Below are 25,600 nucleotides of genomic sequence, written 5' to 3' on the forward strand. Positions count from 1 at the left end.
AGCTCACATGCTGCAACTACTGAAGCACACGCGCCTAGAGCCCGTGCTCCGCAATGAGAGGCCACCGCAATGAGAAGCCTGTGCACCACAACAAAGAGTAGCTCCCGCTCGCCGCAACTAGAGAAAGCCTGCGCGCAGCAACGAAGACCCAATGCAACCAGAAATAAATAAAATTGATTCTTTAAAAAAAAAAACTGTAACTTTGTTTGAATTACTCCAAAGTTGATATTTTCTTCAAAAATAATAAAGAAGAAATATTGCAAAATTAAAAAAGGAAAACAATTCCATTTATAATAGCATAAAAATAATAAAATATTTAGGAATAGATTGAATAAAAGAAGTATAAAATGTATACTCTGAAAATTACAAAACAGTTAAAATTAAAGAAGACATAAATAAGTGGAAGAACATCTTTTGTTCATGGATTTGAAGATTTAATCTTGCTAAGATGACAATACTCCCTCAATTCACCCACAGCTTCAGTGAAATCCCTATCAAAATCCAGGCTGGCTTTTTTGTAGAAATTGACAAGCTGATCCTAAAATTCATATGACAGTTGAACAGATCCAGAATAGCCAAAACAGTCTTGAAAAAGAACAAAGTTTGAGCACTCATACCTCCCAGTTTCAAAACTTACCACAAAGCTATGGTAATTACTGTGGTCTGAATGTTTGTGTCCCCCTCAAATTCATAGGTTGAAACCCTAACCCCCTAAAGTGATAGTATTAGTAGGTGGGGCCTTTGGGGCAGGTATTTAAGTCATGAGGGTAGAATCCTAATGAGTAGGATTAGTGCCTTATAACAGAGATGCCAGAGAGATTCCTAGCCCCTTCTGCTCTGTATAAATAAAACGAGAAGTCTGCAAACTGGAGGAAAGCCTTCACCCAACCATGCAGGTACCCTGATCTTGGACTTCCAGCCTCCAGAACAGTAAGAAATAAATGTTTGTTGTTTATAAGCTACCCAGTCCCATAGTATTTTGTTATAGCAGACCAAATGGACTAAGACAGTAATCAAGACAGAGTGCTCATGGCATGAGGAGAGACCTGTAGATCGATGGAATAGAATTGAGTGACCACAGATAAGCTCTCACATTTACAGTGAATTGATTTCCAACAAGGGTGTCAAGATAATTCAATGGGGAAAGAATAGGCTCTTTTTTTTTTTTAAGAATAGGCTTTTTAACAAATGTTGCTGATACAGCTGGATATCCACTTGCAAAGGAATGAAGTCGGACCCCTTCTTCACATCAAATACAAGAACGAACTCAAAATAGATCGTAGACCTAAATGTCTATTTAAGAGCTAAAATTATAAAAGAAAGCTAAAAGTATAAAACCCTTAGAAGAAAATATAGGAGTAAATCTTTGAGACTTTTGGTTAGGCAAAGTCTTACTAGACATGACACCAAAAGCACAAACAATCAAAGAAAATAGATGCATTGGACTTGATCAAAATTAAAAACTTTGGTGTTTCAAACAAAGTATAAAGCCAGCCCGCAGAGTAGGAGAATATTTGCAAATCACGTATCTGATAAGGATATTTTATCTATAGATACGTAGATATTTATATACAGTTGTCTCTTGGTATCTGCTGGGGATTGGTTCCAGGACCACCACCCCCACCCCGATGGATACTGAAATCCACGGATGCTCAAGTGCCTTATATAAAATGGCATAGTATTTGCATATAACCTATGCATATCCTCCCATATACTTTAAATCATCTCTAGATTACTTATAATACCTGATACAATGTAAATACTATATAAATAGTTGCCCGGGGTACAGCAAATTCATTTTGCTTTTTTGGGACTTTCTGGAATTAAAAAAATATATTTTTTCATTTCATGGTTGGTTGAATCCATGGATGTGGAACCTGTGACATGGAGTGGTGGCGGGGTGCAACTGAATATAGATATCTATAGATAAGGGTATTTAGAATATACAAAGAATTCTCACAACTCAATAATAAAAAGGCAAATAGCCCAATTTAAAAATGGGCCAAAAAAAAAATCTAAATAGAAATTTCTCCAAAGAAGATATATCAATAGCTAATAAAGCACGCAAAAGGATGCTCAAAGTCATTAGTCATCAGAGAGATGAAAATTAGAACCACAGAGATATAAAACCACGGAGACCGACAATAACAAGTATTAGTGAAGATGGGGAGAAACTGGAACCCTCATACACTGCTGGTGGGAATTTAAAATGGTGCAGATGCTGTGGGAAACATTCTGCCAGTTTCTAAAAATGTTAAACGTATAACTCAGCAACTTCATTCATAGGTTTACAAGAGAAATAAAAATATAAGTCTACACAACAACCTGGACAGCGTTATTCACAATAGCCAGAAAGTAGGAACAAGCCAAATGCCCATCACCTGAGAAGTCGATGAAGAAAATATGGTATATCTATACAACAGAATATCACTCAGTCATGAGAAGGATTGAAGAACTGATTCATGCTACAACATGGATGAACTTTAAAAACATGTTAAGTGAAAGAAGCCAGTCACAAAATACCACATATTCTATGATTCCATTTATGTGAAATGTCCAGGAGAATCCAGAGACATAAAGTAGATTAGTGGTTGCTAGGACTGGTGGGGTTTGAGGTTAAATAAAGAGTGATTGCTGATGGGTACAGGATTTCTTTCTTGGGGATGATGAAAATGTTCTAAGTTGATTGTGCTGATGGTTATACACCCCAGTGAGTATGTTACAAACCAATGAATTATGCACTTCAAATGGATGAATTGTATAGTGTATGAATTATATCTTGATAAAAATTGTTATATAAAAAATACTAAGTGAAAAGTTTGCAGAACAACATATAATATGAATATATTTTTGTGAAATAGTATAAGTTCATAATAAAACACTATATTCTTAAAAATTAGCAAAATTTGTGAAGTTTGCGTAAGTGTAAGAGACATTAGTGATATAGTAGCTTTAATCATGTAACAAATCTGGTGACAAGATTTCTTACCAGTAATCGATCCCCCCTCATTAATAAAATACTAACAACACTTAGTATTTATTGCATTCTTTCTGTATGCCAACATTGTGCGAAATTCTTATCATGCATTTTGTCTTTCACAACACTTGATGATGGCCCCATATTTTCTGTAACTCTCCCCTTTCTTTCTCCAACATACCAAAGTTTACATTTACAAAATTGTATTATTTATCAGAATATCAAAAATGGACAGTTCCTTTTATTGTTAGCAGTAGCTATGAAGGTAAATACTGTAGGTCTTAATTGGAATTGGTATTAATGTGATCCTGTGAGGTTTAAGAGCACATTGATAAATCCATCTGCATGTGTTTAAAGATTTTAAGTTTAAACTAAAACATTTTGCATTTGTTATAGTTGATGCCCAATGGAAGGAGAAAAGACTTTTTGTTACTTGTCAGCTTTTTGTTTAATGTAACGCTAAATTTGAAAGACAATCTATGGCAAAGATAATTTTGAGGGTTTTTTTCCCCATTGCAAATATAGGCTAGTGCCTCAGTCAGTTTGGGCCGCTATAACAAAATTCCATGGACTGGTGGCTTAAACAACAAACATTTATTCCTTGTAGTTCTGGAGGCTGGAAAAGCCGCAGATCAAGGTGCTGACAGATTACGTTCTTGGGGAGGGCCCTCTTCCTGCCTTCTTTCTTGCTGTGAGAACAAGCTCTGTGGTCTCTTTTTTATAGGGGCACTAATCCCATCATGAAAGCCCCATCCCCATGACCTCATCTAAACCTAAGCACTTCTCAAAGACCCCACCTTTAAAAACATCACATTGCAGGCTAGAGCTTCATCATATGAATTTTGGGTGGGGATACGATTCCGTCCATAGCAACTAACTATGATGGAAATCTTGTCCATAAGTGCTAACCCTAGCATTTTTTTGTTTGTGTTTAGTATTATGTGCCAAGAACCTTGCAAAGAAAGACTTCTTCAGTAAGTAAAACACCCATTTTTGCTCTCTTACAATATTAATGTTCTTCACATATTTCTGAAATTTAAAACTTAAAAAAAAAAGCAACCCTGGGAGTATTCTCCTAAAAGTCCTGCCCTTTGCTGACTAGAAATCCACAGTTTGACAAGCTTCCTTTCCCAGTTGACTACCACATAGAGACTCCATAGCTCCAAGGCACAGAATTTATAACTCATACGAGAACAACTCTCTCTCATTCCCTATTCCAGCCACCACCCTGTTTTCTGTCTTTCCATCCATTAATGTATTGCTTTTTCCTGGGTGACGTATCCTCAGCTCCAATACAGACATTTTTCTATAAAACGTCTGGGTTTGAGTAAAATTGTTGGTCAAATTTGATCAATTAAATCACACTTTAAAAGCCTTGTAATTAAAGGAATTGTAATAAAAATATAAATGGAGGATCCTTTTCTAACGGAAGGAATCACCTCACAAGTTCACCTACTATAAAGTAGGCCCCTGCAGCATGATATTTTTCACACTCTTTCTGATCCTCACGAGAATGCTGCTCCGTTCCTAAGTGGTTCATCTCATGCTTTAAAGGTAAAGAGACTTAGGTTCGCAGGCTCTATTCAAGTAGCTAAGAAGCTCCAGAGTGATGGCTCACGTCCAGGTCTATCTCTAAAACCCTTACCTGGCCGCCTCTCTGATCTTATAAACCTGTCTGATTCATACTCCAGCATTTAGCCACTTACCTAAGTAAAACCCGGTGAATACTTGCTTCCAGAGATAAAACAGACGAAGACCAATGAACAAGATTTCTAGGTATTATTATTTTTTAGAAAGTATAAATATAAATAATTGTAGACACCTTTCCCTCCATTTAGCTAGCCCCACTGAGTGATCATCAGAAATGGAAATTTGAATTTAAGCCTATTTTTAGAGTTTTCATTTCTAGCCTTTAAAAATCTGAGGAGGATGTCATTCTGGGTTGTCTTTCTTAGAAAGCTTAATGGAAAGAATTTATTTTGCTGATTGAAACTAACCTTAAACTTGAGAAAAAAATATACCAGGGTAGTCTTCTTAATCAAATAGATGACCTTGAAGCTCACTTTACTTGCAGGACTGGGTTCTGTCTTCTCATCCAGTGTGGCTGTCCCCTCTCCTCTAGGACTCCCTGACCCTTTTGCAAAGATCGTTGTGGATGGATCTGGGCAGTGCCACTCAACGGACACTGTGAAGAACACGTTGGACCCAAAGTGGAACCAGCACTACGATCTGTGAGTTGATTATCCTAGAAGCCACTTGGGGAGCGGCAGGAAAGTTGGTATCTAACTTGTAAGAGAAGCATTTAATTATTTTTTTTTTAAAGGGATTATTAAACTTCTTACTGATAACAAACGTGGATGGCCAAACCAATACATACTGCCTACTTTTAGAATTCATATACTTGGAAGTTCTTGTGTTTGACATTTTCATATATTTTAATGGTTTGCTTCTGTAACTGTGGTCTTCAAACTTTCAATCTCCTGGCCATACTAACAGGAAAAAAGGGCCATAGTTCAGGTCCTCTATATGCTACTGTTTTTTTCAGCAAAACCCAGAACATGGTTGTAAAATGCATTATTTGAAATACATTATTATTATTATTTTATTTTTTTAGATGTTGGGGGTAGGAGTTTATTAATTAATTTATTTTTGCTGTGTTGGGTCTTCCTTTCTGTGCGAGGGCTTTCTCTAGTTGTGGCAAGCGGGGGCCACTCTTCATCGCAGTGCGCGGGCCTCTCACTATCGCGGCCTCTCGTTGCGGAGCACAGGCTCCAGATGCTCAGGCTCAGTAGTTGTGGCTCACGGGCCTAGTTGCTCCGCGGCATGTGGGATCCTCCCAGACCAGGGCTCGAACCCGTGTCCCCTGCATTAGCAGGCAGATTCTCAACCACTGCGCCACCAGGGAAGCCCCCATTATTATTATTTTACATATTTATGATACAAATATATAATATATATATATTTCTGTTGATTTTTTAAAAATTTTGCTTTTTAGTACAAATATATTTTCTGCAAGAGAAAATAAAGTTTGGTATGACTGGAGGTATGTAAGCCCACACACCATCAGACGATTTCTTATATTCATTTGTTAAGTGGATCGCACTTTGAAAATCTATTTTTTAGGCACCTATGTTTTCATGTCCCTGCTAAGAAATTTTTGTCCAAGTAATGCTGAGTGATTATTATTGGCTTTTTCCTAACACAGATTGAACTGGGTTTGAGTGGGATTTTTAGTAGTTGGATCCTGAGGCTCATTTGCAGTTACACTGTGGCACTGGAAGTAGCCTGGAAAGTAGTTGTCAGTCCATGTCCCGAAAGCTCCCTTCTGTGATTGACCTACACTGAGAGAAAGCGGCAGGTTTCCTGTCTGAGTTAGTGCCCTTTTGTGTACTTTGGATGGATGTAAGTAGTCCTTTGTTGCAAATTAGTATTCTCTATTAAGCCTAATTGCTGGGGTTTTGTTTTTGTTTTTGTTTTTTTTTTGGCCACACCATGCGGTATGCAGGATCTTAGTTCTCCGACCAGGGATCGAACCGGTGCCCCTGCAGTGGAAGTGCAGAGTCTTAACCACTGGACCGCCAGGGAAGTCCTGGTGGGAACTTTTGAATCCTGCCATTATCCTCTGGAACTATAAAAATATAGTAAACCTCTGTTATAAGATTATTATCATTATGTGGTTGTCTGCATGTGTTTCTTACATAACCAGTTGTAGTCCTTTCCCAGCCCATTGAGTTAGTAGATATATACTTATTAAGTGCCTGTTAGCTGTGGATATAGAGCAAAATTATTTTAAAAGGATTCTTCTGGACTAACAAGTCAATCAGATAAAATCTCAATGGGCTATCGCAATTGAGAAATACAATTAAAAATGAGTTTGCATGTTGGTTTCAGATATGTTGGGAAAACGGATTCTATAACCATCAGCGTGTGGAACCACAAGAAAATTCACAAGAAGCAGGGAGCTGGCTTCCTGGGGTGCGTGCGGCTGCTCTCCAATGCCATCAGCAGATTAAAAGATACTGGATGTAAGAACCCAACGTTTTTCTGCCTCTTAATGCAACTGAAGAAGGCTTATGGGGCATCATTTTTTATTTTATTTCTTTGAATACTGAATACAGAATTCCTGCCTTCCTCTCTAGCTAACATTTCCCTGGGTTAAGTTTTGAATTGTTTGTTTGCAGACCAGCGTTTGGATCTATGCAAACTAAACCCCTCAGATACTGATGCAGTTCGTGGCCAAATAGTGGGTAAGAACTTTCTCATCTGTATAAAGAGATAATTTTTACAGACTTAACCTTCAGCTCTTCATCACTGAGAAAACACATAAAGGCACTGACCGATGGTGACATACTTCGAAGGACAGGCCCCATACAGGGGCCATCTCTCCAGGACTAAACAATTTCATCTTATGTGGTTTTTATTATTTTATCTAATTCCCTTCATTCTGTCATTCAAGGTGGAGTTAAAATGACTAAGGTACAAAAAGATGTAGGGTTATAATTTGTAATGTAATTTTAATCATCACATGAGTTGACAATTTGTCATGTTATCCAAATGCAGATGATAAAAATGGTGGCCACATATGCAAGAGTTAAGAAATAGTTTCTTCAGGAGGACCCATCATATATGTAAAAGGCAAAGAGAATTTCTGAAGACTTCCATGTAATATGATTTTACAGAGGACTGACTTATTTAGAATGAAGAAATAAAATGTGCTCATGTCATAAAGCGTTGACTGGAGGTATTCCATTGGAAGTAATTTATCTGTTAAGTAGCTCATCCTGTTATCCATCCCATTTTTATTAGCATTTCAGGGTAACCCAAATATTGACTGTATGCATTGCAAGCAATCAAAGAAAACAGTATTTCAGCAGCACACCAGAGTGACTTATGGCCCCAAATCTTTTAGGTATTGTCTTATGTAGACCTGAGCCAAGATAAATGGACAGTGGATATCCATCTGAAAACTCCTGTCACGACAGAGTTCCCACTTACTGCCTTTCTATTTGTGATTTCTTCTTTTCTTTGTGGAGGGATGTGCCGGGGAAAAATGAATAACTGGAAGCAGCTTCATAAGTGTCTTTGTTGTTCATAGTAGGGACAGAGAATCGACACGTAGGTGCATCCAGACCTTGCACATACTGACAGTGCTCTCTGTGTCCTTATTAAACATAAGTCAAAATCTTCTTAAAATATAAGGTACCTTGGAGGAAGTGAAATTGTGTTCTGTTATCTTGATGAAGAGCACAGACAACACAGCATCTCTTTCTGCTCCACGTTTACAAGGAGTGTTCCAAGTGGTATGCGTTCTGTGCAGCCAATGAGTGAGATGCTTCATACTTGAAAGCATAGGAATGTATATGTGTATGTATAGACATATGCCTCACTTTTTAAAATAATATCATACATAAATTACACATTTGCAATGGCTCACTGTGTTACAGTTGTATAAAATACCACTGGATTTTAATGCAGGATGTTCTTTTCTTTTTAGTCAGTTTACAGACACGAGACAGAATAGGCACTGGAGGGTCCGTGGTAGACTGCAGAGGGCTGTTAGAAAATGAAGGGTACGTATCACTGCAGCGATGCCCACTGAGTTCTCTGCTGCCCAGGCTCTCGCACTGTATGAAAGTTTCCTTCACACCTTTTCAATGCGTTGAATACTTGAGGTGCAGTCTTGGGATAACACTGGGATCCAGTTTCCTCGTTTGTAAAGGAAGCTGTCAAAACTAGTGGGGTAGTGCCCCAAAGGCTCAGGATCCAATTTACAGAGGTTCCCTCTGGCCAAAGAGCATCAGTAAAGAATTATAACTGCAGTGGATTAAAGCAATCCATTGAGTTCATAATGATACAGGGAGAAATAAATTCTAAAAAACCCCAAAACCGAAAAACACCCTCAAAAATTCTCATTGGTCACTATCACAATTTTTCAATTCCCCAATGAGTTAACTATTAATGTCGTTAATACTTGCTGACAACATCATGAAAGAGGGATAATCTGACATGAACTTACATCTTGGAGGTCCAGGGGACGGGAATGGGTTGCACAGCCCCGGGGAGAAGCTCCATCCAGAGGGGGGCACCCTGTAGAGTGTAGCAGACAACCTGGTGTCTTCAACAAATACACTGCAAGAAAAATAACTAAAAAGGAAGGAAGAGAACCTATAAGTTAATAAAAGAGATTTAAGGGACACACCTGTTAAATGCGGTGTATGGACCTCGTTTGGATCCTGATTAATGAGACAGTTGACTGGAGAAATTTGAACACTGACTGGTATTTGATGATATTAAAAAAATTAACGTACATTTTTGGGGTCATGATAATGGTAAAAGGCCTATCTTCCAGAGGTCTGTGCTGAAATATTTAAGGATGAAATGGTAAAATGTTGGGATTGGTTTCAGAATAATCCAGCTCAGGGGGGAGGAGTTGGGCACGTGGCCACGAGACAATCACTGGAGCTGGGTGATGAGCCCAAGGCTTTCACTGAACTAGTCTCTCAATTTGTGTGTCTCTTTGTACTTTTTCAATGTAGAACGTTTTTCAGAAGTACTTGCTTATAAGGGAAGATAGCCTATTAAGGTAAATTGTCTCCACAGTTGTTCAGGGGATCAAGATTTATGTTAAAAGTCACTTTTAAAGTCATTGTGGTATTTTATGTAACCAGGAGTTCTATTATAGAATAAAATGACAAGGAAAATGGAATGTTTGGATATGATTCTGAGTCAAGAAAACTGAAATCTCACTTTCTGAGCTCCTTATAGAACAAGGTTGGTGTTTTCCAACCGTTTGCCTCTGCCTGAGGATGAAATCCTACGAGTGGCCTCAGTGGCACTTTACACATGGCTCCCTTTGGTCACGGGCTCTGCATGAAAAAGTCTGGCTTTCCAATTAAACGGGACAGGATGAATTATATGAAACTAAGCACTGGGGACATTCTATCATATTGCTCAAGAAAAGCAAAACAAATGGAAGTGAGAGCGTGGCATGGAACTTACGGGTGCTTCTCAGTCTTCAGCCGGCATTGTGATGTGGGCTGTGGTCTTCCCCTTCTAGAACTGCGTACGAAGACTCAGGGCCGGGAAGGCCACTCAGCTGCTTCATGGAGGAACCAGCCCCTTACACGGATGGCACTGGGGCGGCTGCTGGCGGGGGTGGCTGCAGGTCTGTGGAATCCCCGAGTCAAGATCAAAGACTTCAGGCCCAGCGGCTGCGAAGTCCTGAGGTCCGAGGGTCACTCCAGACGCCGCAGAACCGACCTCACGGCCACCAGTCCCCGGAACTGCCCGAAGGCTACGGTGAGAGCATCCACCCCGCTGTCCCGAGTGCGATCGGTGATGTTTCAGACAGCTTTAATGTTTTCAGCTTTTTTTAGTGACTCGTACCTGCCAGAAGTGATGATGTTTGCAGAGGTGTGCCCCATGATGGTTGTGTCAGTGTAAAGAAGAGTAACCCGAGATGGTTGACAAATCTTTCTTGTCATGAATTTGTCCGCAATGGCTCCAATCTCCCAGTGTAGCAGTTGGGTGAAGATTTTAGGCAAATGAATGTCAAAGAAAACCGAGAGGAGTGGGGCAGGGGCCTGGATGGGGGTATTTGTAGTGCCCTGGGATTTGAATGTGGGGAGGACGGCCTTGGGTACTAGTGAAAGGAAGGGATCTTTTGACAACCACAGAGGGAGCACCTAAATGCAGGAGGAATCCAAGTAGATGTGGCAGATCAGACTGGAAGTAAGAGCTAATGCAGGGGCAGAGGTCAAGGTAGGGTCAGTCCCAAGGTGGCAGGTCCAGGGGTGTGGCCGCCCCTCCAAGTGGGAACAGGAGAAGTAAGGTCCACCAGGGCTTGTGACTTGCAGATGCCAGGCAGAAGTTAACTGCTGCGCTTCAAACCCTTCTCTCGGTGCTTTTAAAGACTGTTGGAAGGAAGCTGGGATGCTGTGCTTACAGGATTGGTTGAAAACTCTCTTTGGAACTGAATGTAACTACCGTATCCCCCACTTTCTCATGCAGAACAGAGAACAACGGTGCAGGGGCAGGTTTACTTCCTGCACACGCAGACTGGAGTTAGCACGTGGCACGACCCCAGGATACCCAGGTAAGTTTCCTAAAATTCTCACCATCAAGGCCCTTTTCCAGCAGTTGCCTGGACCCCCCACCCCGGACTGTGGGTGATAGAGCCCCTGTGGTGTGAAGATGTGAACTTGGAAGAGCAGCAGCACAAACAGAGGGACCTGTAACAGGGGTGCTGGACTCAGACTCTCTGGGCGACCGTCCCAGCTCTGATGTCCGCGCCCCCCCCTCCCCCCCCGCCCCTGACTCTCCAGCTGGTAGATCAGCAGCTGCTGTAAATGCAAGGGGGCCCTTTAGAAAGCAATCCTGGATCTTGAAATTAGATCATGTAACTGCAAAAGACCCTCACCCCTAGATTAAATCAAATGCACTTACTTAAAAAAACCGATAAACCCTTAAAGATGTGTTGCTCTCATTCTAAACTAAAAATATTGCTGAGCGAAATGATATGATGTCTGATGTGATGCTTTAAATAATTGGGGTGGGGAAGCCAATAGGGGAGCATTGGAAACAGGTTGGCGATAAGCTGGTAATTGTTAGAGTTGGTTATTCACTATGGCCTCTCTCTATTTTTTTTATATCCTTAAAATTTTCCATAATGAAAAGCTAAAAAGGAAATATAAAGACTCTATTACCCTCTCTTCTACTTTACTCTTCCTATTGCCTCAGTCCCTTGGGGACTATTCCTGGGGGAGATGAAGCTTTTCTATACGAATTCCTTCTACAAGGCCATACATCTGAGCCCAGGTCAAAGAGACCCCGGCCCCACCCCCACCCCGTAATGGCGTTAAGTTTCTTTTTTTCTCTTTGCTTTGCTTTCCTTTTTTCTTTAAACAAATTTTTCTTTTGTTTCAGAATAGCGTTACTTCCTAATAACATTTTTAGTAATGCTCATTTCCTTTTTATTCATAATTTGTTTCATCTGAGAGCAAGCTTCCTGTCTTCGATTTTCCAAATCTATGTTGAATTTACAATTCAGTACCTGTAATTAGAATGGAAATATTACCTGCAAATGAATGAGGTGTCTCTTTAGTACTCACTGGAAGGAATGTCAGGCTTTGGTCCTGATTAGAAAAAGCATCTTGGTCAGTAATGCTGTGTTCCCAGATGACTGTGGAGTATACTGAAATAATGAATCAAGAGGTTAGAATTAGAAAGACTTGCTTATTAACAAAGCCAACTCAAAAAGGAGTTGGCCTCTTCCTGATGCAGATGTCTAGAATTGGAAGATTTCGAATGCATGTTCATACGTCCCCATCAGCTTGAAAAAACGTGTACTGTTTGGGAGCTTTTCCATGCAGAAACCTTTCTGACCTTGAGCATTTAATTGTGAATCCAGAGAGTTTTCCAGCAGCCTTCAGATACTTCCTACTATTCTGGCCCTCTTTCGTGGAAGGAATGGTGCTCCCCGGGCAGACCACATTCCCTATCATGGTCACAGGCTCTGAGGGGTGCGGCTTACCTGCGGGACTGTGCTGCTACTTGCGGCACAGAGGCCTGGGCTCAGTGCAAGTCTGGCGTAAGTAGCGCCGCGACTGTCCCTCTTAGCAGGACCGGGACACGGCCCCTGGATAAGGGGATGCCCCGGGTTCTCTCACGGAAGTTTTGGTCTTAGGCCTCCACACACAGATGGACAAACCTCTCTGTATCTTCCATTTTGGTAGAGACCTTAACAGCGTGAACTGTGATGAACTTGGACCACTGCCACCCGGTTGGGAAGTCCGAAGTACAGTTTCCGGGAGAATATATTTTGTAGATCATAATAACCGAACAACCCAGTTTACAGACCCAAGGTTACACCACATCATGAAGTAAGACTTTTACCAAATCTTTGTTGACCTCGTTAAAATTTCATGTTTTCTACTAACTTTTTTCTTCATTTCTTGATTGCATTGTTGGTTAGCAGAGAATAAGCGTAAGCAAAATACGATAAATACTTGGTGGACAATTGCGTTTTAAACCCTCAAGCCGCTGTGAGCGGTCCTGAAGTCCTATGTTGTTGTCACCCTGTTCTAGCTTGCAGCCTAAATAAAATCCCCTGAGCTGGCAGTATGGGGCAGCTTCACTCACGAAGCTTCCGTGGGCAGCACTCTGATGGGATACGTGGCCTTAGAGAAGCAGTGAAGTGAGGCTTTCCTTGGTGCCCACCCGCTCACCGCTGTCTGGGAGGGCTGGTCCAGAGCACTGCTTGCTGGAACCTCTTCCCGGGCCATCATTCCCCGGGGGCTGTGGACCTGGGTACGGCCTTGGCTCCCACACTCCACGTTCCAGGTTTGCTGTGTCCTCAGAACACGAGAGCCCACGGGGCACTTGTCATTGACAGCTGATCCAACCGGCAAAACTTGAACAGGACAGATGCTACTGTGTCCAGAAGGTCTCTGGACTTCTGCCTTTGATGAGTGGGCTTGGAGACCTCTTGGTTATGAGTAGGAGTAGTTACCACTGCATTTCACGTGTTTGCTCCTGTGCATTTTGCCCCCCTCCACGGTCATCTGCTTTGAAAGTTCTCTCGTCAACTCCATTTAACCCTCACCCCCAAGGCACATCTAATAGCGCGTTGGTCAGGCTCACAGATACGCACTAGATGCGCGATGAATGCTAGCAGTTTCTGTTTTTACTTATGGCAACGATAATGTATGAGATGCGGAGATGGAGGGTCTCCTTGACTGAATCCTAGACATCTGTTTAGCCTGAGGGTGGCCACCAGCAGTTTTTCCATAAGAAATATTGACTAGCAGTTCGGTGAAATGACTTCCCCTCTCAGTCCCTTTTGTGGGGGTGCACTGCTGGCAGCAACCTTGGCCGCCGCTCTTGGGGTGACCTCGATGCTTCTGTTCTTCTCCAGTCACCAGTGCCAACTAAAGGAGCCCAGCCAGCCGCTGCCACTGCCCAGTGAGGGCTCCGTGGAAGACGAGGAGCTTCCCGCCCAGAGATATGAGAGAGATTTAGTCCAGAAACTGAAGGTCCTCAGACACGAGCTCTCGCTTCAGCAACCCCAAGCTGGTCACTGCCGCATCGAAGTATCCAGAGAGGAAATATTTGAGGTACGGGGTTCGGGCACAGAATCTTCCTCCCTGTCAGTAGACAGTTCTGCTTTCTGCCTGGTGTTTCGGAGATTGATTTTATCGCTCAGTGAAATGCAGTTCCCTCTCTCTGAAATGAAATGCAGAGAGAGGGAACTGTATTTCCTCCTGTGGTAAAGGTTTAAAAATCGATGACTTCTGAGTGAAAAGGCAGAGATCTGTACAGAAACTAGTACTAAATAATATTGTAAATCCCTGTGCGCGCATTGTACAGATTCTACTTCCTGCCATCCGCACGGTTTCCTAGAATCAAGCATTCCTTCTGCTGCAGCCTTGCATGCGATTTCCCCTCGTGGCGTTGCCTCCTCAGAGAAGCTAAGTTGCCCCCCTGTTGTCCCTTCTGGAAGGAGGAAGAACTGATGGTTCCGGGCAGGGTTCTGGCCTTTGTCCAGCTCCCCTGCGGGATCAGGGTCCCTAAACAGGCAGGGCCTTTGGTAGGCAGGGCCCGTTTCTCGGGCCCACGATCAGGAGTAGAATCTCAGCTGTGTCTGGGCCTTTGTGGAATCCTTGGCAGAAATGATCAAACGAGACACAGATTCTCACTGGGCCACAGCAGCTGAGGGGGCCGCGCAGGGACGGAGGCTTGGGCACAGCCCGATGAGTGGATCAGCCGAAGTGCCTGATTTTGCCCACTGGGCATCGTAAATGTCTGTCGGGGATAGAGAAGAGCTGAATTCTCGAGGTGCTGCTGCCAGATCGTTTCCACTCAGCATCCTCTTGCCTCTTGGGATCCAGCTTTTGAATTACATTAAATTTGAAGCAAGAAAAGATCCTTAAGTGCCTTTTCACTGAAAATACCTACAGACATTTAGCTGGTTCCACTCCAGATGCTGAATCTGAGGGGCTATTAGGCTGACCGCATGTTTTCTGTGTCTGGTAAGCTGCTTTATGTCTTACTTAAACTCTCCTTGTTTTTTCTTGACTCCGTGGGAACGTGTGATTTTTGACTTCAGTTGTAAAATCAGGCTCAGGATTCTTTTAGTCAGACTCTCTTGTGATGTCTTCATTTTGGTTAAAATATATCAATTATTTATAGGACACATTGGAATTAATTTGTGCAGAGAAAATCAACCCTAGCGAGGATGTTCAACTCTTAAGTCATGATTGTGCTGAGAATAAATGTGTGTTTCCTTTAGGTACAGTATCACCTGCCATGTGCTTTGCTGTTTCCGAGGGAGAAAAAGTGAAGGAAGCAGCAATGTCCTAGATGCCAACTAAACATTCTCAATAGGAACCAGACAAAAATCAGATTCAAAGGCTTACAAATAAGCTCAGATGCTTATTTGTAATTGAGCTCCATTATAAATAACCTTTCATCATTTTATAACTTTAAAAATAAGATGAGCTCTTCTCCCTGAAACTGTAATTTTGATGTGCAGGAGTCTTATCGCCAGATAATGAAGATGCGACCGAAAGACTTGAAAAAGCGACTGATGGTGAAATTCCGAGGAGAAGAAGGTTTGGACTATGGCGGGGTGGCGAGGTGAGAGGCTCGTGTACCCCCCTCCCTGCTGCGTGGATTTGAGCGCACCTGTGAGCAAGTATTTGCAGAGAAGTCGTTTGCCCCTTTCTGGTGCTGGTCTTGGAGCAGTCAGGACTTCAGGTGTTGCCATCAGAGAGCGTTCTTAGAAAAAGAGTTCCTAAGAGCATGTGCCATGCTAGCATCTTGCCATGACCCATCAGAACGCGCGTGCGCTTCACCATCACTTTCCTTCTTAGAAAGTATGAATTATTAAACTTCTACCCTTACTCCCTTCTCCATATGGCCCGACTGAACCCGAAGTTAATACAGAGGCAGCCTTGCTTCTCTCACTAGAGGACTTTCAGGGGTGGGAGGAAGGCATATACGTTGCATTTGTGTCAAACAAGTTTTGTAAAATGAGATTTTGGTCAAAATAGTTCATGCAAATGATTTTAAAGATAGTAGCTTTTCATGATTATATTCTGTTTCCTGTCTTACCTCTTTTCACCTTTGAGACAACTGTTCTTCTGCTCTTTTAACTGTTTCTTCTAATATAACCAACCATCTAGATCACCAACTCGATCAAGTTCTGATGTTATCTACTGATATCATGATGTATGGTCATAGGCACAGATAGACCAGGTAATGGTTGTGGTGAGGATCTAATTTAATACTCCTCAGTTTTGTAATATCAGTATTTTAGTTCTATCATTGTCTTTGTAACTTTATATAATGTTTTTTCACCATTATTTTTTCATGGTCAGCTAGAGACATTATCTCTTGACCTCTCTTTTTCATACGAAAAGGATATTAATACTCCTGACTTTCCCTTCAGCATTCCAGCATTCCTTCCACCTCTTACCTCTTACATTCTGTCATCTGTAGTATCACTTGTATATTATCAAGGTTGAAGATTTACATTTTGTTCTGTCACTAAAATTAAGTTAGTCTCTTGTGCTTGTCTACCTATTATTTACAGGAGTTGAAAAATCAGTACATTGTTTTATATTATTATGACAATGTAAATATTGTTCATTGAGGGATTAAGTGGTATTCTATCATTTAGTTTATCCTTTTGAACAAATTTTAATTTTCCCAAGAATCTTCTTCTTCTTTCTTCTTTTCTTAAAACCAGGTCTTGTCTCTGTTGCCCCATTAAACTTCACCTTGGGCCATCCTCACCCACCCCCTTTGCTCCACGCATCTCTCTCGTGGAGACTCTGTCCAGACTGACTGTTGATTCTCTGGACCCGCTGCCGTTGTCTTCATGGGACTTCACTGCTTTCTTGGCTTAGAGCCATTGTTGTACGGGTCCTATGGCTTCCTCTTTCTTGGCTTCCTCCATTATGTTACTGGAATATATCCTCAAGTAGCTTTCTTAGAAGGGGTGTGTGTGTGGGGGAGGGGGATTTTCCAAGATCTTGAGTCTGAAAATGTCTTATAATCTACAGTCTGACTGGTAGTTTATCCCTTTATGGGCTTCTAGAAGGAAAACAGTTCTCATTCAGAACTCTGAAGACACTGCTCCGCTGCTTCTCAGCACCCAGAGTCACTGTCAGAGAACAGTGTGGCTTTGGGCATGTCTAATTCATTGACCCCATCCATGGCCACCCATCATCCACAGGTTCCACCACCTTTTTTCTGTTTTTCACGCCCCTCCTGTCTTCACTTCCTCCTTACCCATAATCCACCATATAATCGCTCCTTTATGCCCCCTCATAACTTCCTTGCCTCTCTTTCCGTTTGCTGTGCTTACCTGGCAAAACCCCAGCTCTGCAGATCCCCTCCTCAGGCTGCTCTGAGCATTGCCTGAGCGGCTGAATGTGGCTGGAGGCGAACACACTTCCATGCCGCTGGCCTTTCTCTGCATCGATAGCCACCGGCCACAAGGAGGGTTCAGCACCTACTTCGGTTCCCCCGTGGTTCTCTTTCTCAGATCTCTGGCGTCACTTCCGCCCATCCTCACTCTTAGCTGCTGACTTTGCTTCCTATTTAACTGAGGAAACAGAAGCAATCTGAAGGGTCTTTCCTCACCGTCACCACCAGATATCGAGTCTGCCGTTGTCTGTACTCGTACGGTCAGACTTCCCCGCCGTGGCCCTGCGTGGCGCATGCATGTCCCTGTATAAGAGCAATCCTGCCCCTGGCACAGTGCATCCCAGGCCCTTGTGCTTTTCCTGTTATTTCACATCTATTTCTTTTCATCAAAATGTCCCTTTCTCTTGGGTCATACAAATGTGCTACGGCAACTCCCCTTCTTAAAAGAAACAAACATGCCCCCGCCCCTGCCAAACCTTTCCTAGATACTATATCCCCTTCCTGTTGAAGCTACAATAAAGGAGGCAATAAAGGCAAAGAAAGCACAGAAAAAAGAAAAACAATTAGAAACTCCAGGAAAGACAGAGATGCGTTCAAGAATGTATAGCTCAGTCATTGCCCTGTTCCTCTGTTCTCTTTGTAGCAAAACCCCTCAAAAGAGTTGTGTGATCCCAATTCCCGCTTCCACGTCCTCACTTTCTCTTGAACACCTTCTGAGCAGATCTCTCTGCCCTCTGAGCCCTTTGTGTCGAGGCCCCCGCCTGACCTGCGTCTCACCAAACCCAGTGATGACGACTCAGTCTTGGTCTGTCAGCAGGACTCGTTGTAGTTGGTGGCCCCCTGCTTCTCGAAACACCTTTGCCACTTGGTTTCCAGGGCACCTGGTTTCCCTCTAACCTCCCTCTCAGGCTCCTCTGCTGTGCGTCCCCCTTCTCCTTCCCACTGGACATTGTGGGCATCCGAGCGTAGCCCTGGAGCCTCCTGGCCGCCCCTCCTCGCCCCTCCTCCAGCTCCAGACTTGTTTACCAGTTGCCTCTCATCTGTGCTTGGGTATTTAGCCCCTTAAACCTAACAGTTCAACATTTCGGGTTGCCCCTCCCCCCAGCTGCTCCCTGTTCTTTCCCGCCTCACTGAACCGCCCACCCAGTCCCTGTGGCTCGATGCGGGTGGGCCTCACAGCCTCCCTCTGTGCTGCATGCCCCCCTCCCCGCGGAGCCAGTGCACCCTTGGGCCCTCAGAGGGAGTGTTTTCAGTACTTATTCATTAACCAGTAAGCATTGAGACTCCACCGCAGACTGGGTACTTGGGATACAATGTGGGCAAAGCAACGTGTCCCCTGCCCCCTTCACCCCCCCTCCCCCCCGTGCAAAGGAGTCCTCAGCCTGACGAGGTCCAGACATTAATCATAACATTGCACAAGTGACCACACTGCTGGTAGCTGCTGCCAAGGGCCCTCGTTCCTGTGCGGACGTGTGATAGTGGCCCGGCCTTGGGGGCCAGGCGACAGGAGAGCCTCGTACCCTCACAATTTAGAAAACACAAGTGGATTCTCCGCGCTGCAGCAGTCAGCACCAGCAAAATCAGGTTCTGAGAAGCATTCTAGGGGGTCTCGTCAGGTTTCTGGGTGGAATTGGGAGTTTTTTCAGCAGCCAAAAGTAAATAATTACAAAAGTCACGATGCGCCCTTGGGCCCCAGAACAGAATCATTCCTCCAGCCTCTTCCCATCGCTGTGCTCCTCAGGTGATCTTGACTCCGTCTGGGATGAGGGATGCAGAAAATCCCGGCCTTCCTGATAGCACGCTTGCACTGGTACTGCCTCTCCATGGGAAATGCTTTTCCTTTCCAGGTTGTTCCAAGTTTCTTCCTTGATCTTCTCAATATTGATTCTAGGAACCATCTTTCTTCTGGCGAATGTAACTCCTGTTTGCCCTTGAAAACATGAATTCCGTTTCCTGACTAGGGGTTTAGGCTTTCCGTCCCCCTTTTCAGGGAGACTCTTCCTACTTCCTCATTCATATTTGTCCTAAATTCAAATCAAGCTACTTCCATTTTCTCTTCTCTACCTTTTCCATTTTAGTCTCGAGATATCTCAAGAGTCAGTATCCTGAACTGTCTTACTTTATGGTTGCTCCCGTGCACAGCTGGGGTTATAGGTTCCTAGGCGCGCACGTGAATAGCTGGGTTAGGTTTGGTCTGGTTAGGAGTTCGCTGTCCTCTGCATTTCCCGTGGTTATCAAGTCTTTGTGTAGCTCCTTTGATTAACTTGATGCTACAGAGGGAAGAGCTGAGAAGCCCTGCTTTTCTGCCTCCAGTCTGATTTCACATTGTTTCAGCTGAGTCTTCCTCGTGTCTGAGTGGCTCACACCTGTCGTGTAGGGCTGAGGAGAGATGTCAGTTACATGTGTGTTACACATACGTGTGTGTCTGTGTCCCTTATGTTGGTCGATGGGAATCAGTCTATGCTCATCTCCTCAGTGTTTGGCTCTGAACCTTTTCCTTTCTCTCCCTCTTCTGCCTGTGTAGTTAGCTCTTCCCTGACCACTTCCAGAACATACCTCGTGCTCTGTACCTTGTCCACAGCTCGGTCAGGATGTTTGCTTGTATTTTAATCACTTCCTGTCTAGACAGTGGCAGGTCCTTGGCATTTATGAAAACAATTCTTCGTAAATCCAAACTCCAAAACTTGGGGATAAATGAAAGCACCAGAGTTGGGAAATTCTGCCTTCCTAGTAAAGAGGCTTCGTAAGATTTGGTGTCTGTCTCATCTCTTCTGGTAGTTCCTTCCTGTTCTTTTGAGTTGGATACACAGCTTTGTGTTGATGTAATCATTTTGTGTGTATTTTCACAATTTTCTCGGACAGATGATTTGCATTTGTGCTTATTATCCTTTTCGTATTTTCTCAATTCTGTCTTTTCTGTTTGAAGGAGTAAGAAATTCCAGAGTAAAACTTGGGGCAGCTATCTTAATAAGATTCGTCCATTTAAAGGAGTTTTGAGTAGAAAGAATAACAGGCTACACCGTGTTGTACAGACCCCCACACCCGGGCTTATCCCAGTCTGGCCACAGCCGCTGAGCCATACGGGGTCTGCTAAGTGCTTTTTTGTTTGATTGGCTTTGATTTGGGGCTTTTTTATAATGAAATAATTCAAACATAAAGGAATTCAGAAAATAATCCATTTTATGTACCCTATCCAGATTTTTAAACTCTTAGAATTAACATTTTAAGATTTTAAACTAGTCCTTTAAATGATAAAAGTGGTAACGCTTATGGCAAAAAATAAGAATTCAACAGGACAGAAAATTATGAGGGCAAAAGTCGTTCTTAAATAATCCCTGTCTCCCTAGACTGGGAAATGTTTTCTCCTTATTTAAACATTAATAACATGATACCATCAGAAATCTAAAAACTAGAAAGAAGTGAAAAAAAATTAAAACGCCCAGAATGCAAATTCTCCAGTTAGCTACTGTCAACATGTTAGTATAAATTCTTCCCATCTTTCTTTATGCTCTGCATATATATTTTTTCTGTTTCGTGTATGTGCACACGCATTTTTGACAGCTTTCTGTTGCACTTTTGTTGGTTTTTACCACATTGTTAACATCGTCACCTGAGATCTTGATCTCTGCAAAGTAGCAGAGAAAACCTTAGTTGGGGTGCAAGAAAGCTGACAGACTGCGGAGCACACTGTGCCTCTGAGCTGGTACTGATTCCAGGCAACCACAGTTCTTTCTCAGCTTCAGAGTTACTGGACTTTTGGCCAGAAAATCCATTTCTGACACCACCAGAAGCAATTTTTTTTACTTCATTAAGCTTATTTGCCCAATCGGCACAAATCGCATCCTCTCGGAGCCAGGCAGCCTTACCAGTTTGGCTTTCTAGGACACGGTGAATCAGTCCTTTTGTGAAGATCGGAAACTAGGAAGTTTTAAAATGTCTTGTTGTTGTTGTTTCTAGGGAGTGGCTTTACTTATTGTGCCATGAGATGTTGAATCCGTATTATGGACTCTTCCAGTATTCCACGGACAACATTTACATGTTGCAAATCAATCCCGATTCTTCCATCAACCCTGTAAGTATTAATGACTAAAGAGGTCGGAGACTTAGTTGGAGAATTTCTTAAATGGATTTCCAGTTTCAATCTCAATTCTTGGTTGACTCATTGTAGACTTACTCAAAGTCTATGGTAAATAAACATTGCAAGGTAGAGTGAGAACTGGATTAAGATGGATGGTTTCAATCCCGTATCTTCAGTGACTGGTATCAGTGAGTATGTCGTGTCAGGGGAACTCTGGCTTGACGGCTGCATTTGTTGATGGTGTCATTCTGAGAAGTGGGTTACGAGGTACATCCTCCTCCCAGTCGAAAGGGGAATATTCCCATAATTGGCCTTTTTGGCCACCGGTGCTGATGCTCTCAGCTGCTTGTCAGAGAGATGAGGAAATAGGCGGTGTGTGCGTGTAACTGGTCCGAGGGTGGCCAGCGGGTAAGAGGAGGGCTCTGACGTGGGGCCGCATCCTGCACGTGGTCCCTGACGAGCAGTCGATGTGACAGGACCTTTTACCAACATGGGAGCTAACTCTCTGAGTATAATTCCAACCTAAAAGTAGAAACAGGAGGTTCCCTGGTTACAAACCAGAACAGCGCTGGCTTTAAAATGGTTCTCTTACTTGGGTTGCTCACAGTTATTTTCCTCTGTGTCCCTGCCTCAACTCCCTTGGGATTTTTTCTCTTCTCCTTTTTTGTGGGATGGGGGAGGGATGGCAGAGGAAGAAGGGGGATTACCTTTTGCCCTTATTTCCTCGTGGTGCAGTGGGAGGGAGGGGCCGGCGGCAACCTGTGCTAGCACCGGGCCCTGTGTTGAGAAGGGACCAGGGTTGGTTGATTCTCTGCCGTCACCATGTTGATATTCTCAACTTTTGAATAAGGGGTTCTGCATTTTCATTTTGCACTGGGTCCCACAAATTAGGTAGCAATTCTGAGAAGGTGTTTGAACCAAGGGCATAATCTAAGGTATCCTTCAGATGACCTCCCCAAAAGTCATGCGCTAAATTTGACCTCCTACGTAGCCGTCTTTCATCTGGTCATGAGTGCAGCCTGTGAGTAACTGATTCAAGAAACCTGGAGAAAGTACAAGATACCCATCTGCCTTGGCCGGTCATTTTTCTCACGAATTCATGTTCTCTGGTGCCCCCTACAGGACCACTTGTCTTATTTCCATTTTGTGGGTCGGATCATGGGTCTGGCTGTGTTCCATGGACACTACATAAACGGGGGTTTCACGGTTCCCTTCTACAAGCAGCTGCTGGGGAAACCCATCCAGCTTTCTGACTTGGAGTCGGTGGACCCGGAACTTCATAAGAGCCTAGTGTGGATTCTGTAAGTACTGACTCAGTTAACTGAAAACGCATCCATCGTCACCCGTCTTAGCGTGCCCCAAATCCATCTGTGTTGTGTAGCGTGTACGTGGGTGTGTATTTGGGGGATGGGTGTGAAATCGGAGAATAGAAAAACTATCAGAAACATAAAAGTAGATTCAACAACAATACTTAACTGACATTTTCCGTGTAACGTCTGCCCAGTTTCTCATCATATGGACTCGTTTCTTTTGCTGTTTCCTTGACTTAAGTTATGACTGTGAATGTTAATCCCCAGGCCTGGTGGTTGGTTGGTTGGTTTGTGACACTCTGGGGTGTCTCCAGCCAAGGAGGTATCCAAAGTCACCCTGATATTTAGGTGCCTTTGTTTTAGGATTACCCTAAAACTCTCTTAAAAGCAACAGGTACAGTTACATGGTCACTCTAGGTGTCGGGGGGTCCTCGTGAGGACCGATTTCACGGCAATGAGAGGTCCAGGCTCTGGGACCGGGGGACAAGCCGAGGACTCGATCGTGTCCTGTGTTCTGTCCACCTCCTTCCACGTGTCCCAGCTTGAAAGGCAGGTCTGCGGGGGGCCAGGGCCTTCATCCTATAGAGAACCTCCCAGTCTGTGTTTCCAGAACCATGGCAGATGAAGGAGACAGTTCTGACTTTCAAGTGCTTCCTTGGACTGATGCCCTTGGAAGGCTGCCTGGAGAAGGCGGCGCCGTGTTTTCTTGGCGAGGCTTCCCTTTGACTCAGTTGCCCCTTCGTGCTTCCCTCCTGTCCGCTCAGAGACTCAGGGTACAAAGCAGTCGGCTGGCTCTGTCCCGGGAAGTCACAGGGCGGTGTCACTACTGTCACCCCTCTTCTGCAAAGGAGGAGCCGGTCCCTCTTCCTACCGATTGTTGATTCAATGTTCCATGTGCTCCCGCACGGTGGCCGAGGCCTAAGTGACACTCATCTTCTGTCCTAACTTCCCAGAGAGAACGACATCACCCCCGTGCTGGACCACACGTTCTGTGTGGAGCACAACGCTTTCGGGAGGATTCTTCAGCATGAACTGAAACCTAACGGCAGGAATGTCCCTGTCACAGAGGAGAACAAGAAAGAATACGTCCGGTAGGTAATGCTCTGGGGCACCTGGGGGTTACCGCTGGGACTGGTGGGGCCTGGGACTGTCCTGGGCACGGGGGGGCCATGTTTAGGTCGTTGGAGTGCTTGGACCAGAGTCATGGTAGCGGCAGAGACTTCCAGAAACCGGCAGGGTCAGCGGTGGGCTCCAGGGTTGACCCGTTAGAGGGGGATTCATGACCCAGAGCCCAAGGGGTAGCTTTCCAGTGACCGCCTGATTGTGGGTGTGAAGGTGGTATCGCCACAGGAGGGAGGAGTAGGCCTCCCTCAAGTTTGGGGCAAGCTTCCTTGAGCTTGGTGTGATGGAAGTCCACCTCTTTATAGTCTGTTTTCCCACCTCTTGAGGCAGATAAATGACTAGTGACTTCCATGGGAAATTTAGACACATGGACATGTCTGTGCTCAGGCTGTCAGACTGGTGTGTAGTTCTCACTGTGCCCTGTATTTTCTTTTCAAACATATTTTTAAATTATGGCACCTGTAACAGGTCAGGTTCCATCCTACTGCTATTTCAAGCAAAGAATCAGAACATATGATTTAGTTTTAACCTGACTCTTAGGCTGGGTACTGCCTGCCAGTGGGGTTTTCCTCCCCATCAGGGGAGGATGGTGGGCAGGGTTCAGCGGATATCAGAACCAACTAATGGAGAAAAAAACGACGTTCACGAGGCATTTGATACTGCTTCCAACGTGTGAATTTTTCTTTTAGGTTATATGTAAATTGGAGGTTTATGAGGGGTATTGAGGCCCAGTTCCTGGCTCTTCAGAAGGGGTTTAATGAACTCATCCCTCAACACTTACTGAAGCCTTTTGACCAGAAGGAGCTGGAGGTGCGTGAGCGCCTGCGGAGCCGGGGCGCGTGACGGGCACTCCTCGGCTGCTGGATCCCCGCAGGCCCAGGGGCCGCCGGGGCTGCAGGAGAGCAGAGGCAGGGCTGGGGGCGGAGCGGGGGGTCGGGGAGGCCTGAGCAGTTGACGCCAAAGCCTGGGGCCCGCCTGGCGGCAGGGAATCCGGTAACTCTTGCGACATCCTGCCGGGCGTTGTGCGGCCTGTCCTGTTGGGTGGGCAAGCTCCCCGCAGCACAGCGTCCTAAGCCCCTCCTGTGGGGTCACCTCAGATGGAGGAAGTTCTCATGACCAGCTGCTTTGTTTGATTCTGGCTGTTACTAGGCCCAGAACCAAGTATTACTGTCGTTTCTGGTCCCTCTTCATGGGCGTGAACAAAGCCATTCCCGCGCACCCCATCCGCTTCTGGTGCCAAGTAGCCCTTGCCTTTCAGGCTGTTCCCGGCCTTTCTGGCCCCAGGGCGGTGCCAGAGCTCTGGGCCCCGAGGTGCCTCCCCGGGGGGAGCGATGGCTCCTGAGCGGGTCGCAGCAACAAGCACGTCCCTGACCTGTTCCCTCCTCTTCAGACTTCAAGCCCCACGCGTCCCCGGGAGGCGGCCCCACTTTACAGGTGGCCCCGTGCATCCGTTGTGGCTGGTCCCTCGGTCCTCCGTCCTCCCCAGTGCAGTGCACACACACGCACATGCACACACGCACGCGCTGCTAAGGAAACGTCACATGAGTAGCCACACCAGCGTCCTCGGGGTGGCAGCCGGCCCAGAGGTGCAGACACAGAGCGTGGGCCTCAGGCCTGCTGTGTATGTGTCTGTCGACTTGTCTGAACACGTGTCCGGTTTGTCGGGACGTGGTTTGTAAT

General features: G+C 44.5%; 2 protein-coding genes across 5 annotated transcripts in view; both read left to right on the plus strand.

Annotated features, from left to right (window-relative positions):
* KPNA7 (karyopherin subunit alpha 7) overlaps window positions 1-5,153 on the plus strand; it is a 141,589-nt gene extending 136,436 nt beyond the window's left edge. Inside the window, exons 13-14 of one of the 2 annotated variants that reach the window (XR_009535673.1) lie at window positions 3,913-3,951; window positions 5,100-5,153. The gene's annotated coding sequence lies outside the window, so the exon portion shown is untranslated. Of the gene's footprint in view, window positions 1-3,912; window positions 3,952-5,099 lie in introns of those variants that run through there. The other variant, XM_060124374.1, reaches the window with a different exon arrangement.
* Window positions 1-25,600, plus strand: part of SMURF1 (SMAD specific E3 ubiquitin protein ligase 1) — a 109,891-nt gene that overhangs the window by 77,706 nt on the left and 6,585 nt on the right. For 2 of the 3 annotated variants that reach the window (XM_060124361.1, XM_060124362.1), the window contains exons 2-15: window positions 3,913-3,951; window positions 5,100-5,208; window positions 6,869-7,002; window positions 7,159-7,224; window positions 8,472-8,547; window positions 10,035-10,276; window positions 10,988-11,072; window positions 12,712-12,858; window positions 13,893-14,091; window positions 15,510-15,613; window positions 21,368-21,482; window positions 22,611-22,789; window positions 23,752-23,889; window positions 24,610-24,730. In XM_060124361.1, the coding sequence (XP_059980344.1) occupies window positions 3,913-3,951; window positions 5,100-5,208; window positions 6,869-7,002; window positions 7,159-7,224; window positions 8,472-8,547; window positions 10,035-10,276; window positions 10,988-11,072; window positions 12,712-12,858; window positions 13,893-14,091; window positions 15,510-15,613; window positions 21,368-21,482; window positions 22,611-22,789; window positions 23,752-23,889; window positions 24,610-24,730 (1,754 nt within the window). The other variant, XM_060124363.1, reaches the window with a different exon arrangement.

This window comes from Lagenorhynchus albirostris, chromosome 15, assembly GCF_949774975.1.
Source record: "Lagenorhynchus albirostris chromosome 15, mLagAlb1.1, whole genome shotgun sequence".
Lineage (NCBI taxonomy): Eukaryota > Metazoa > Chordata > Mammalia > Artiodactyla > Delphinidae > Lagenorhynchus > Lagenorhynchus albirostris.